Raw genomic sequence first — 16,924 nt, 5'->3', positions numbered from 1 at the left:
ACAACAATTCTTACAACTTGTAACGTAAAGAAAAATCGCAAAAATTATCAGACTAGGACGTTAGCTTAAAGCTCGATATGAAATATACACATGATTTTTGTCGTTGATTCGAATTCGGTAACAAATGTAGGATCTCTCATTTGTTTGATATATTCGTTCGTAATCCATCTCATAATCGACCTCAAAGATTAAAATTATAGCCGTATTTTTTACGAAGACGAAGACGGAGTGTGGATACGTCGCTGGGCGTGGTGGGTTAAGTTTCATTACTCACGAAGTAATAAATGATAAAACATTATTAATACGAGATCAGAACGTCTGCCCGGATCGAGATTAATTAATTCTAATAATTAAAACTTGATGCGAGATATTTTTATTTTTATTAGCAATAATAATTCGTAATATATAAAAATTATTTTATATCTTGAAGAATTTGGATAGTTGCTGAATCATTTTGTAAATTTTTTTTACAAATGAAGTATGAATTACAATCAATATAATGGCTAATAAATAATATTATATTGACTTAAGTTTACTAGTGAATAGCTTACACTAAGGTTTCTATTATTTTGACACTATGTACGTGTGTACGAGATACCGCACTAGGACTTACAAAATCTTTAGTTGTCTTTAGGCGTCTTGTTCATGCATTATAATTAATGCATTTCAGAACATATCATCATAAAGAAAATTAAATGGCGAAGGACTAATGATAAAGGAATAATGTAATGCTCTCCCTAAGTAGCATTTCTATGAGATAAGTTAAAGTTTAGGACAGAACAGTATTATGAAGTAACCTCACAGCAGGTATAAACACATGTTAAACCCTAAACTGATTAACCGATATGAGGCAAAATTGAAAAATAACAATTCGCTGTTATCGCGTTTTGCGTAATAACGACCAGAAGTTTATTGGCAACGAAGTGATAAATTGAATAACAATTTATTCCGAACGAGACCCGTTTTGATCAACAACTGAGATATATTCAAGAACACTATTACAATCGACATACCACTTGTTATCCTCTAATTGTTATTTATTTATGTTTTATTATTCATATATTAAAGTAGGACTTGACCTGAAAATCTCTTTGTTCCCTCCATGTTTTGATTAACAATTTAATTGGTGCTAATCAAATTTAAGTCACCCTAGTTAGAGTAAAAGGATATTTGTTAAGTTCTTATTGTTGTAATAAATATTTTCAATTAAGTAAAAGCTGTTAAATGGTGGTATAAAGCTTATTTACGCGGTGTAGTTCTGATGAAAATTTGATAAATTCATTAAATTACTAATTAATTTTAATTAAAATAGAGCAGGGTTGGGCGGTAAGCTTGTAGGTTCGATTCACTGGAACGGTGAAGGAAAACATCGTGAAGAAACCACCTTGCCTCAGACATAAAAAGACGTTTCAGCCACAGAAAGCTCACCTACTTGCCTATTAGATTCACAATGATCATGAAACAGATACAGGAATCTGAACCCTAAACCTTTTATTGTTAAATTCGAGTTTGTTAAAAACTTTTCATTTAACAACTGTACCAGAACATGGTAACGTGGGAAGAATCATACAATGATACCTAACAAGACGTAATATAAATGTTAAATTTCTCAATATCAATAAATGTGAGAGCGAGACGGACGACGTGCGCGAAATGAGAGAACGAGACATCGATAGTTATCAATCACGCGCCCGCGCACCATCATCGCCTGAAGAGATCTTTCGCTTAATTATTTCTATTATGATATCTTTGGAAACATTAATACTACTATGCGATTTCTCACACTCATATGTTACCATTATACGCCATATCTTTTATATTGCAATTAATTTCTAGAAAATTCTACACATCTTCTAGTAATTATAATTATAAATAGAAGCACTAAACTTTAACTCAATTAAATCAAACTTAAATGAAAAGTAACTGGCAGAGTGGCACAGTTCACTGAATGAAATGACTAACTCTGAATACGGTTATAAAGTCCGGAATTGAATCATTTTTTTACAAGTGGGGCAAACAAGCCTAAGGGACCCAAAAAGAGCAGTCAAGTAGACTACCAATTATAGTGGCTGCGTTGCCGGCGGGAGGATTATACTCTTTCTCTAAACAATTATAGGTGAGAGTTACGACTCCCACCGTGAGTTGATTCCACAGTTCGCTAGTGCGCAAACGGAGGTGATGCTGATGAAATTTTGGAAGTATATGACTCATACTATGTTGAAAGGAAGCATAAGGGATTAACCCAAACAACTCCTCAGAATAAACTTTGTAGCAAACGTATGACAATATCTCTTTTCTTTATAGAACAGTGGGCCATCGGGCAGGGTGCTAACCTGATGAACCGCCATCGCGGGACACTCTCAATACCAGAGGACTCGCAAATGCGTTACCGGCGTTTAAATGATCTTCCAGTATGAGTCAATAAAGTGCTTTAAAAATGATAGGCTATTTAGAAATTTTCATTTCTATAGGTAAGTCTATTAAATATCCATACACAGCATTGATACTAGATTTCTCGCAGCTAATTATGGCGAGACAGACAGTCAATCACTCACGATCTTATCACCGATCTTTACAATATAAAACAGTTTATACAGATCTACCAATGTATTTAAAACCTCCATTAATATCAGGGAATACAAAGAAATGGCTCTTCTTAAACTGGTTCGACGGTGGTGGGTACTTAGGGATGATATATTACAAGGAATATCAATCGTTGAAAATTAATCAATAAACGACTTTAATCAGATAAGCCTCATAAAGAGAGCAATGATTAATAAAATATTAACTCTTGAGTGTTCATTAAGTTTTGTAAATGTAATTTTTGGAGCTCTTAAAATGTATTCACAGAAGTTGACACTCTTACCTTACAACTAAATAATGATTTGACATGAAGACAAAAGAGTTTTAGTTAAAATAGTATAATGAGCTTAAATTAATCGAATTACATATAAAATAATGTTTGAAATACCTCTTTTTTGCATGAAGGAGAACAGGTCGTCTAGGAACTCCTTCCTCTGCGGATCATCGCTGATCTCATAAAGCTGTAACAAAGAAAAGTACAATTAAGAATTAAATTATTCCACAATATTGGTTTATGGTACTGAAGATTTTGTCATATATCTTTATAGGCAAGGTTCGCTTCGTTCTAATAACATAACTTCAGGGGGAAAGTTCAAGAGTAGATTTTATCCAAAGATAAAAAGTATGGACCATACTGCAGAATCGGTAATAACAATAATTAACGTAGACTAAGAGTATATTATTATTAATAATATAACTTCATTCATTCTTCTCTTCTATACTCGTATTGCGCTATTATTATTATGAACAAAGGAATGTCAATAGAATGGCCATAGGTCATATGTTAATACGCATACAATTTTGGGAAGTATGCTTTTTAGTCGCCTTTGTGTGGGAAATCTTCAATTTTCCGTTATGCAAACAAAGAATTTATCACTCGCAAGGTTAAAGTTCGAGCTATCGATAATGATGTTATTAATATTCGTAAACACGTGGGCCCGCATGTCCGGGACATGACGAGTGCAGATACCATGAAGGAAACTAAGTTAACGGTTACACAACGATTCCTGGCGGAATTATTGAACTCTGAGGTAGGTTTTAATGGAAAAGTTTACGTTTTCATGCCATAAAATCGAATCTCTATCATAGCAAAATGTTTCATATGTTGGTTTGTAGCTACTAAAACGGTGGGCTAAGTAAAAAAAATCATATTAATTAAGTAAAATTGAGTGAATACTCTCTATTCTCTTTTTCAATCATATATTACACAACATACGACTTTAATGTACGTACTGGTTAAAAACATGTTTGATAATATAAAAATTCAGAAGAACTTGCCAACCAAAACGAACACTGTTATTTCAGGAAAAGCAGCTATCAAGATAATATCTTCGAAGAAAATTCACATTAGAAATAATGAAGGTGGTACAATTAGGCCCGCAGATGCAGAAACGTAAGTAAATGACAGTGCGCAGCGGGATCATATCATTGGCGGTAATTACTCCGATATCCGCCACTTAAATGCACTTGGCAATTTAAATGTACACGACAATTTCAGAGATAAAACGCTGCATCGAGAGGTGGGGGACATTGACGACCTCCATATTCTAATTTACAAAGCCATTAAAAATGTCATTTGGACTTTCGATGAAAATTTTGTTTTAATTTTAAGATTTATTTTATACTCGAATAGAATTGCGTTTCAGAGATTAAATTGAAAACAGTATAAAACATACGATTGCCTTGTAAGGACGTTGTAAATGTAAGAGGAGTAGACTTCTTCAACACAAAGAGTGAGTTGAGTGCTGATATATTGCGGGCTACTCGATTGCTCGATTGGCTAACACTGCGCCTTCTTAAGTTGACATATACATCTTTCCGTAACATATATTCAAAAGTATCTGATCGTCTGATGTTTGGGAGCAAAAAAAAATAGTTTAGATAACAATAGACCTTATAACCAGTGGTCCGGTCATAAGTTGGAGAATAAAAATGAAATCTTCGGCACTTAGTCATGCGTGACTTTATTATTATTAATTGTTCGAAATGTGTCACAATATTTATTTATTTATTCAAGCGGAAGGGGAGAGTCTCTAATTGGCGCATCACAATGGAGATTACGCGGCTTAACACCGTTTTGTGATTCAAATGGTGACGGCTCGGTGGGCGACAATACAGAGCCTGTTATGATAATATTCCTCTCATTTCATACAACAATTTGTCCGCAAACTTTTCACATCGAGTGGCCGTTGAAATCTTTATAGCTCCATGTCTGTTTTGTTATAATTGGAATGCATAATGTAACAACGTATCTTATGGGAACTTCGACGTATTGAGATTTTTATCTATTTGTTAGTTAATGCTGTTCAGCAACTGTGCACTCTCCAGAAGTCCAAACGGGGTTTTTAAAGAACAAAGGTGAAACTCGTAGAAACCTCGCCGCTTACAGAGTCACTAACGTTCGTTACATCTAGAAGTAGCAATTTTTATAAAATGGTGTTAAAATGTTGATTTTAGTACGCGTTGAAATATGATTTGCATTTAGTACGTTCGATTCGATCGTAAGGCAAAGTGTCAATAATGAGCTAAGCCAGATCTCATAATAGCTGCAAGAGTTAACATCAATCTTGGCGATCACTGTCGACTCGACGCCCCTCGCGATTAATCACTCGAACGTTTTCGATTAGCGCCGCATAGCTCAGAAAAAAGAAACGTTCCAATTAAGAAATATCAACGGCTTTAATTTGTTTTCGAAATCATAGTGTGCATTACACGGTCAAGTTTATTTATCCATTCCGTATTTACAACTAACATACATTATATACAACTAAAAACAATTATACGAAACATGGAATATATGGAAGGGTTCAAATATTTACGAAAGAATAAATAAAAATTATTGAATAGTATATATTATAGTAGGTAGTAATGTTCGATTTGAAGGTGTGCTCATGTTGCAAGTATGAGCTACGGATATTCTTGATACTCCTTTTAAGCATATATATGTTAAACAAGTCAAGGTTTTCATATTGGTTGTTGAAGTTCATTATTTTATTACTAACGGGCCGATGATTCAACAACCTAAAAAATTGTGAAAACGTTTGCGTGTAAAGAAAGTGCAAATTGTCAATCTAAGTAAATATCGTATCAAATCTCGGCACGCGTCATAGAATCGGTTAAACAAATTCGTTCATCCGGTCCGCGGACCTTAATGTCAACAGCGCTCCGATCAAACACTATTTGCATTGAACAATTACATATAAGCACTTAAGAAACTGGGCCGTGGAACGGACAAGAAAACTCCATTTGATACTTCCTCTTTCCGACTAATGTTTGTACTAATGAAGGCTTTCATGGCGTGCGAAAATTTGCAATTGGGTCTTACAAAGCTTGGATACTTTTATTTGGTTTATTCATTGCTGAATATAAATCAACGTTATCCGTTGATGCGAGGACTCGGTCATAGATAACTTGATTGCGAACCGTGTTATTTTTAATTTAAATCTAACTTTACGATACGCAATGAGACGACTTTTTTGTTCTGCAGAGGAAACATCTATTATCTACAATCTAAAATATTTTCAACACATTAAACGATTAAAAAGCTACTTTTTTAAATAATGGACGCACCATAAAAAGTGGAAAGAAGAAATCGAAGCGTTAGTAGGAACCGAATGGAGAAAGGTATTTGGAAAAGCTCGAGGAGGCATTTACCCGTGAAGGGGTTCCGATCGACACTACTTAGGGAGGCAAGGGTATGAGGATAGGAAGAAAAAGGCTTTTATTATTATTATGTATTACATTCGTGAGCACGGAATTAATTAAGCCATTATTAAGTGATATTAATATTTTAAAATACTCCAATGTAACTGACCTAACACTTGTTTCAATGAAACGACTTTATTCTATAAATTATTCTGCTAACATTGAATACCTAAATGGCACAAGGTGTATTATTATTGAAAACGTTTAGCGAACTTTGATAGACCATTGTATTCAGAGAGATCAATTTACGATGATCCCTTTATTGGACGTACAGCCTTCATTACGCAAATAAAATTTATGTATTTATATATTGACTAATATATTTTTTTTAAATCAGTGGCGATACAATTTTTTTTGGTCTTGATCATGATGATGATCAGCCTCCTATGCCTAACACTAAGGAGCGCAGTGAAAGAAATGTAAAACCACCGCTTTTCGTAATAATCCTGATTCAAACTAATGAAACCTAACAGTATCCAGCTTACTAAGCGAGCGGCAGTTCGATTAAATCTTTTAATCTTTTAAGAAAGCTTTTAAAAATATAATACTCCGAGCTCATACACCATTACATTATTTACAACCAATGTGGTTATGACAATACTGGCATCGAATAACCATACAACATAAGACAAACGAATCAGTTCGCAAGGTACAGAGTGGCCGCAGCCGCAAGACATTCTCAAATAGCTTGCAATAATTCAAAACTGTAATATAAGAGTATAAATAAAGAGAACTTACTAGATAAGTAAGACAGCGATTATGGAAATGCGTGGATTTACACTCATTGGTATTGCTATGAAAGAGTTGAGATTTATTTGAGCACGTTCGGAACAACATATGCCGTTAAAGTGTTTTATGAAAGACAACTTTAAGCCTTTTCATTAAACAGTATATGTATTGTATTAGTTCAGGATTTTCTCATAGACACCCGTGTACCATCAGCGACTGTCTAGTCAAATACAGAACAGTTATTAGCGTTCCTCTTACAGAAACATGGTATTATTCATTGCCCAGGTTCAAAATCAATAGTATCTTCCAAAATACGTCTGTAAAAACCAACCTAGGAGTTCAGGCACCTCTCGAATTCTTTGTGAATATAACAAAATGAACAGCACTTATCCAGAGCTTGATTGATATATTCGGTAGTGGGCTGATCAATTTAAAAAAAAGCATTGTTACAAACAGATCTAACATTTATTACTAACGAAACACAAAATAATAAACAAAAATGAAAAATAACAAAAAATTATGGAATAAAAAAGAATAAGGTAGATTTTAAATGTGTGATGTGTGTGCGTTGTGGTAGTAACTGGCCCTGTCTCAGCATTACGCTGTGGAGCAGACGTGTTCCACAGCGCTGGTCATTCTGCCAGAATTTAGTTAAGTGCCTAACTGATACCAAATCCGCTGTTTACAAGTATATTTTTTGTAACATTTATGGTTACCGTAATTGCCATGTATTTAAGATTGCATTGTATATTGTGGTGTACTTTAATAAATAAATGTAAAATTTCCCGTAATGAACTGTAAATTAATAACTTTGTAGATCATACGTTTTACTACGTAAAAAGTAGTCGTGTTTTGCATGATAAAGTGACCTATATCTCGTAATGACGAACAGTAGCCATGTTCGATGACTATTAATGTTTCAATTGCACACAGATAAGATAAGGCTGTATGTTCATAGGATATTAAAAGTAGGGTAAACATAGCTATTGCGAAGATCATTAAAAAATTATTACGGAAAATAGATTTCTTTGAACATAAATTACGTCTTATTCTTGCCATACGCAATACAATATTATCTACACAATCAGTGTCATCTTAATTGACCCAACGACAGTAATAGAATGGTAACCCAAACCAAGGAGCCGTCATATTTAGAGTGTGACATAGTGTTCTAAAAAAATATAGTTAAAATGTATGCGATCGAAAGATTTAATGAATAAAGTATTTTATTATCATTATTAATTGTAGGGTGAAGGATGTCATCAAATACAGCTAGGCCATCGTTTGATGCATGTTTTCGATGCAGATATTTCTGGTAAAAACCGATTCCACCGCACTATTGCTTTTCATATTAAATAATTTATCGGGAGAATTATCTAAACAGCCACTAAAGGAGCAATTCTTGAAACGATATAAAAAAAACAATTGTGATTAGTTGAAAAAGTACTCAGTAATTTAGTGCGTGTGTCGAACTGATGGACAGGTGCATTGCTACAGTTGTGAGTTTTAACTAGAGATGTAATGAGGTAAACAAATACGTTATGCGGCCTAAGTTATAGACGCGATGCTTTTAAAGCTCCGAACTATTTTTCTAACAGAATGCTTTTTTTTTCTTTCCACCGATATCATAAATAATGTTATTCTTTCATTACAATCAAAGTTAGCAATATAGTTTTTTATATGAAACAATATTTACGACCTCAAACATCTTACTTCAACATTATAACAAGTATTTTTTTTTGTTCTAATACCTGCAGCTGAGTTGCATCGGACGCAAAGGCAGAATACATAAGAGAATACAAAATACCATTCGTATTACCTCGAAATCCGTCGTTCCATAAATGAGCGTTTCTTAAGACAGTTTTTGCCATGCTCCACCACTATTTGGAACCAGTTGCCCACTGAAGTATTTCTAACACAATTCGACTTCAAGAACAGGATACTTATTCTTAAAAGGCCACGCACTCGCGAGGCCTCTGGCAATGTCAGTGTCCATGGGCAGTGGTATCACTTAACATCAGGGTTGCCTCCCCTTACATAAAAAAGTTATAGTATCTAATGTAAATGCTTTGTAAGGGTATGTAAATGGCATAATGGAATTTTGGTTGTGTAACATAACTTCTATTAGATTCTTTGTTGTCGTCTTCTCTATCATCTCCGTCATATAAAGAATATTGCCAGATCGTATGCATTCTTATTTATATAGTTATGAATTTTTGCAATACAAATGGCTGGCAATTTTTACGCTAATTTTGTTCTCGAACAAGAGACTATAAAATCGTAAGTAGGTAACAATTGCGATCTCTTCCGCTAGTATTGTGTGCTTCAAATGAGTTAATACAGGGCGTTGGCCGAGAAACAAAGCCTCAATTGATAGCAGTGTCGAAATTTAAGTGGTAAGGAGCGACTCGCTTACATAAATTAAGAATCTCATAGTTTTACGCGACTTTTCCATTTATTTGTCTCGACTGACACAGATAAACACAAAGGTTAATTGTGAAAGCAAGAAAAGCCGAAATTCTCTTGTAGATCCAATGTATCTAGGTTGCATCATAGGATTGTATAAAGAAGAAAAGATATTTTAAGAATTATTACAGAAAACTAACAAAAATATACCTTTCATTGATAAAAAAAAACCAGTGGCGCTACACAACCTTTTTTAGATCTGGGACTCAGATTTTTGTATCTGTTTCATCATTGTCAATCTAATAGGCAAGTAGGTGATCAGCCTCTTGTGCTTGACACACGCCATTAACTTTTTTAGTCTAAGACCGGTTTACTGACAATGTTTTCCTTCACCTTACGAGCGATTGTTAAATGAGCACAAAGACAGGTCCATTTCAGCACAGCCGGGCTCGAACCTACGATCTCAAGGATAAGAGTCGCACACTGAAGCCACTAGACCGTCATAGCCGCTGCATTTTAATTTATATTTATATTTGCCTGGAAGAGATCGCAAATTTCCTATAATTAAAAATCTACGTACATTTTATTTTTAACTATATAAAATTATTTAAACAGTATCTACTAAAAATTAAGATCTATACAAAATTAACGAACGAGCGGTTTCTGATAGAGCCTTCGAGTGCTAAGTGCCCTCACTTCTCTCACTGTTTGCACTCACATTACTATTCATTTGACCAACGCTTTCTGATTGATAGATTCTCAGGCGTTGTTTATGGTAACTTCATTAATACGACCGTACGAGACATTAGGCCTTCGTCTTGTAATTGGAACAAAAACTGTATAACATACGCTATACATGCATTACATGTTATTATAATATTTATTATTATATGAAACGGTAACAAAACCAGGCCCACACTGCTCGGTATATTTAATAATGTATATAATATATATCTAAACAACTATATGAACACATATAATACGTCAACAATAAATATGTATAGGTAAAATTACGCTACTCTGTGCGAAAACGAGTAGGCAGTGCCAACAAGTAGGTACTCAATTTAAATTTCGAACGCAATCCAAACACAGGGGTGTGACACGCGTTCCACAATCATCCCCCTGGGTTGATCACGAAACCGAAATGTTCATCTAATTGGAGATCAAAGAAGGGTGGGTAATCGCATAACACTGTCTACTCAATATATCATATACTTACTAGATATGACTGAAACATACTATTTATATAATATATACATATATAGAATAAGAAAATTTATTATACCAATACAGATTTTACAATATTCTTGACCTACATAGTAATAATAATTATTAACAAATAGAAAATTAACAAAAAAATGTTCCCTGTGCCAGTATACCTTTCATGGCAGCATTACGTCGTATTGTATAGCGATAGTTATTCGTTGAGCGAGGAAGGAACCAGCTCTGGGGTCACTTTATACCAATACGGATGTTCATAGAAAACGTATTAATCATCGTTCAAAAATATACCGTCTCAACATTAACTGTCACAAATAGGTGTTAAATTATGACACAGCCTTTTTTTCAAATGACATTTTTCAATCAGTCAGTTGTCTTTCTACACACAAGACTAAGTATAACACATACTCTTTTCGTGAGTTAAATGTCTAATCCAGTAAACACAGATGAAGTCTACGCGTAACCAGTAGCAGATTGTTTTCGTCGATTACACAATTATTTGACCGGAATAATACCACGAGCTCGTTATTCGACTTAGTAGGGGACGTTGTTCTACTGAAAAGCGGCACAAAGACCGATTTATGGTCAATATTACACATATATCGTGTGTATAGTATAGTTAATTAATAAAAACTATTTTATCAGTATGCTTTTTTGTTTAAAACCTAAAACTGGAAGTGTAATATTTTAATATTAAGAATAGATAGCTTGTAACATCTGTAGATTAAGCATTATTTATTATGATGTGCAGAACTTGAATAAATAAATAAACCCAGTACAGTAATGCCCTATAACGCGGAGATTACTCAAATTACATTTTTGTAGTGTGAAATTTATAATGACTTGTCCATGTCCATAATTACCTTACCATGTTTTGCGTACCTTTAATTGTATTGTTATAAAATTAAAATAAATAACTGTATTAAATTAGTGTTCCGAGTTTTTAAATCCTGCGTTATACCCGGGATTGCTAAATGTATTATATTTCTATAAGTCTAAAATAAAAGTTTCGAATTTAGGAGACACATCTTTTCCTCAATAAAATTTTCTTCCACACAATATTGAAAGGATTTTCAAAATTGGAAAACTCAATGAAATAGATGAAGAAAATTTGCGCGCATTCAGGTCAGCTTGACCGATAAATTGCGTTTCACGAATAGGTCTATAGAAATCGTTTTAATGTGAATGTTATCTATGTTTAACTAAAGACTATTTTAAACCTATTGCTTAGTACATTGCTAAAGTTGTCAAATGTCATTTCAAAGACTATATTTCTTTAAAGACAGACTTCAAAAAGATATGTTCGAAATTCAAAATCGATATCCACAGACCAACAAACTGTCAATCGTGTAAACTTTGCTTTAGCGTGAACCAGCCACAGCATGTCAAAGACATTAACACGGGCATGTGAGTCGCGCTCGCCGCTCATTCATACAAATATTGCACTTTCTCAATATTTCCTCGGAGGAGTGTATTTTATGAATGGTGGTAGGGTTAAACCCATGATATTTAAGATTAATAATAATAAATAATCTGTATTTCTTCTCTCACATATACATTCAAGGTTATTATGATTAAATTAAGATGATAACATTTGGAAGTGTATGTGAGAGACTGGCCTCTGTAACAGGAGACCTGACTGACAGACAGCCAGCCTCTCATAAGTCATAAGGTACAATAGAAGAAAATATGTAAGTGCTAAAAGAAAACATTACAAACGGAGTCGTAAAAATAAATATGGTGTGTGTGTGTATGTGTGTGGATTCAATGGAAGGTACGAACTAAAATATCTTGTCAAGTGATAAAAATGCTTAAATAACATAAATGAAATTAGTTTATCGTCGATTTAATTGGTATTGGGGTTAAAAATACGCATTTAATTGGAGAGATTTTACCTTCTTAATACGAATTAGAAATTTAATTAAAACTTTAACTGTATTCATTAGGTTTCCTAATTTAACATGAACAACCTTAAGCATTCAGTTAAATTCCTATATATCTAGTGTGCACTTAACAAAGATTTCCCCGTAAACTGTTAATGAACGCACACATATGCATGCGCGAATGTATTTGCAGGTGTTAACGGTCGTTGCCCTTGCTTGCGTGTGTGCATTGCACGACAAATATGACAGTAGTCATTTTCATATAAATTTTCATTTTATTAAGAAAAAGTTTTGGTAGATTTACTGATAATATACATCGTATGTAATTCTAAATTGCATTAAAAATATATTTTCGATCGTTACAGATTAAATCAGGTCTATCACGAATACCGAAGTTTCGGACCGAAACGAAAAAAAAAACACTTCAGATCTGAATTGTGCGGATGGATTTCGTTTACCGCAGATCTTAAGAAATTGCAAAATAAGGTTGGAATGACATCCTTATATTGTGCGAAAACCTATAACAAATGTCAAACTAAAAAACAAGCTTTTTATCACAAAAAATTGATTTACATAGTGGAATTGAAAACTTTGACAGGACATATGTCTTTTACTGTATTTCTATTTAATCTGTGCTTTTCAGTTATCAAATTAATAATTATTTCGCGGGTTCTTGTAAATTACTTCAAAAATTTGTCCCTTTCTTACGTAAATAAACGTATATTTTCAATCTATGGTATAAACCTTTCCTTCTGTACTCTATGGTACACGCACACTTATGCTAAGGGCTAAACACTAAAGCGACATGCTAATTTCTTTGCAATTCTAACAATTACCTTTAGCATGGGATCTACGCTTTTATTTACTGAATCATTTGAAAGTTGACGTTTGAAATACCTAGAAGTTAACTCGTACCTATTCAATTTCACATTCCTTTGTTTCGTTCTTTTGTGTAACATTTTTTTGTTAACTATGACAGCAGTTTACCTCAAAACAAGATTAATACAAAATTCCTGCCTCGCTTCCGACAACTTTCGGACTGTCAGAATAGTGGATCGTGAAGAATTGTCAATTGTCATTTCAAAGACTATATTTCTTTAAAGACAGACTTCAAAAAGATATGTTCGAAATTCAAAATCGATATCCACAGATCAACAAACTTTGGTAGTTAGATTTTTCTAAACAATTGGTAATAATTGCATCGTTATTAAAATTTTAATTTAACCTGTCTGCGTACAATACTTAATAAACACATAAACAAAAATAATAAAACTTAAATAATCCCGGATAAATAACACATTATTGTGTCGCATTTTATTGGTCTGTCATAAATTATTGAGCAAAGTGTCGGACAGATAAATCAACGCGGATAAAAAAGTAATCCGATCATAACTAGATGATATAAAATCCGTTTCACGCATTATCCAGTAATAAAATTATAAAATGTGAACTCGTAAAACCCTCTGACCACCCTGGACCAATGTCAATACATTCAAGTTTTGGCTGAAATATGTATTTATCTCACTTGATATCTCGTGTCATTTACGAGATCAGCACAGTCTCGGACCATGCGTTTAACCGCTTAATAAACATTTTTATTCTTACCTGATCTGCCTCAATGTGACCTTGGCCAAGTAAATCTTACAGGCCCGACAATATAATGTCAAAGCCAAAATATTTTAACAAACCCAGGACTAGATGATAAACATATAAAAAAGGGTCTAACCAACTAAAATGGTTTCAATATTAGGGAAACGAATAATAAAAAAAATGTAGGCCAATTCAAAACGAGAATGACAATTGACAACAGCCCTATATCACATTAATAATTTTACGCTCAAACGGTAATCAAGAGAGATTAAACACCTATTAAAACGCTCCATAAATCATCAAAATTTATATCGAGACCATTTTTTTAATCCGTCCGGCTCATTATTAATTCGAATCGTAATAAAACTATAATTAACTTCAACATAAAGCTCCTAAAACCTTATAATTTAAATATTTTGCTTTAATATCATTAGTAACTTCACAATTCTACCTACCCCCTAAAAGTTTGTTTATCAAAGACATTCTACGAACGAAGAACAGGCTCATACTCAATTTCCACCTTAATTTTTGACATATTAGTGAAATGCCGAAGTGCTTACATTGAGAGGTTCATCACCAAAACAAATAAAAAATTCAAAAGATGTTTCGTTCTCCGATCGGTTAGTTAGCAAATTTTATCAGTTGTGCTTTTTACTAAACTACTATTTTTGTAATAATTTTGTAGATGGAAACTACCTACACTAAAATACCTACCTTCATTAAAAACTGTAAGATGAAACCTACCTACAATACGAGTACATTGTATTTACATAAGTGAAAAGAAATTTAATATTTATTTCCCTAATTTAATTTATACTATAATTAACAAAATGTTTGAAGTAAACAAGTAATTATGAGTGATGTAAATCAATCTATATCTTAACTAATGAATTACTAACGAATCTTATCAAAACTCATCAAACTTATTTAACTTTCATGTTAATAAAATATTTCAGGATTTAATGTATAGTAATTAAAAAACTCTTTAATATTTAGTTAACAATTATGGCTTAGGAAAAAACCTTAAAAAATATGCGTTGTTATTTTAAAGTACTTAGGTATATTATAATTACCTTTTTCTTATCAACCTCGAAGAAGTTCGGCATCTTCGGAGGTTCGTTATGAATCGAGCTCTGAAGGTGCTCCTCCATAATAGAATTGAAGAAATCCATGAATTCCATGTAATTAACTCGACACTGATAAAAACCTTCGATTAAAGTAATCAACGAGATTCACTCAGAAAAATACTTCGCGCAAAACAACACGTGGGCACAGATGGATGGCGCGCCGCCTAACGTCCTATCCGTGCCAACATACGATATAAACTAAATTGAAAATTGGAAACAAAATACAATGTTCGAAATTCAAATCTTGATATGACAATAATGGGTGAGACGGAGATATGGAAAATGCGTGCGTTCGAGCGAGATGGAACTATTGACCAGACGGCCCGCTCCACCCCAATCGCTCGGCACAGGGGTTGTCGCCAGACGGAATCGCTTCAAAATTTAATATTACTACCTGCTACTTAGATAGTATTAATACAAAATAAACTCACGCGATTGTGGACTCTATTGCGATAACAAAAACATGTATTTTTCGAATGATAATTGATGGATATAAGATGTATGCCCCGAGCGTATTTTAAGTAGTAATTATAAATAGCAATCGTATGGATACAATGCGCAAGGTTATTCCAAGAATTCGGATTTTAAATTTAGCTTTTGTCTCGATAATTATTGAAAAAGTTTTTACAAAAACTCAATTATTCACAATGAATATACAGTTATACAGAAAAATGGATTAGGAGCATAGGCAATACCTTCAAGTTATGAGTATTACAAACTTATTACTAATATATCACAGTGGCTCTTCCACACATGACTATCTTTTTCTGTATTTTCACGTTAGATAGGTGAATTTTCGCAAACTTTTCCGAAGATAAAAGAAAACTGTCCGCATACTGTATTAACACTGTTTTATATATGTTAAGAGACCACGTGTGATTTTTTCTAAACGAAATTTTAATTATGTTTGCAATCTCGCCGCATTATAGACCATTACAAAAGCCGTGACCATCTCCTTAATCTGGTATCAGAGCTACAATCCTAACGTTAAAATCCCATAGAGAATTGGGGTGCGATTGTATTTGGCAGAAAATTGCGTCTCACAAATAATCAATTAAAGTTTGTAAGCATTTGGTATTTATTGATATCTTTATAAATGGGGTAAAGTGGCAATACGGGCCACAGATTGATACGGGCATTGGCCATATTTTGACAGGTCCAAAATATTGCTAAAGGGTTATAGTATGTTATAATCGATCATTTTAGGCTGTGGGAAGATCTTACAAATCTTTGAAATTGTTAACAACTTTTGACTTTTATATAATATTATTTTAACGACATTTGTGGGCGGGGATTTAAAATAATATATTTTTAACCGTTTAGATTTTCAATTTAATAATTCTTATTGCATACCACGTTAGACTTGAGTGATTTTTTGTGATAATGACAAATAAACATAATGGAATAGACAATCTTGATAATTCATGTTGTCAATTTTTTTCACTGATTCGCATCGCTCACGGGGAATGCCCCACAGAAATATACAAGCTTTGGTCCAGCGATGACGTAATCATCCCTGGAAATTTCTAGAAAAGTCATTGAAAAAAGTCAGCTTTTTTGGAAGTGGTTTTAATGAACTACTTATTATATTTGTTTTCCGCCTCTCTGAAGAACCAGGCTCTAGCCTTGATTCCCAATAAATAGTAATTTGAGTCGCAGAAACATCTTTGTCCCATGGAA

At 33.4% G+C, this 16,924-nt stretch overlaps 1 protein-coding gene across 5 annotated transcripts in view; it reads right to left on the bottom strand.

Moving 5' to 3' along the window:
- The window catches only part of LOC123716589 (protein dead ringer), a 102,382-nt gene that overhangs the window by 31,566 nt on the left and 53,892 nt on the right, over window positions 1–16,924 (bottom strand). For all 5 annotated transcript variants that reach the window (XM_045672403.1, XM_045672407.1, XM_045672404.1 and 2 more), the window contains exon 4: window positions 2,972–3,044. In XM_045672403.1, coding sequence (XP_045528359.1) covers window positions 2,972–3,044 — 73 coding nt within the window. The remainder of the gene's footprint in view (window positions 1–2,971; window positions 3,045–16,924) is intronic.

The sequence above is a fragment of the Pieris brassicae genome, chromosome 11 (genome assembly GCF_905147105.1).
Source record: "Pieris brassicae chromosome 11, ilPieBrab1.1, whole genome shotgun sequence".
NCBI lineage: Eukaryota > Metazoa > Arthropoda > Insecta > Lepidoptera > Pieridae > Pieris > Pieris brassicae.
Note: the sequence above shows the minus strand (reverse complement) of the source record. Positions and strands in the feature narration are given on the sequence as shown.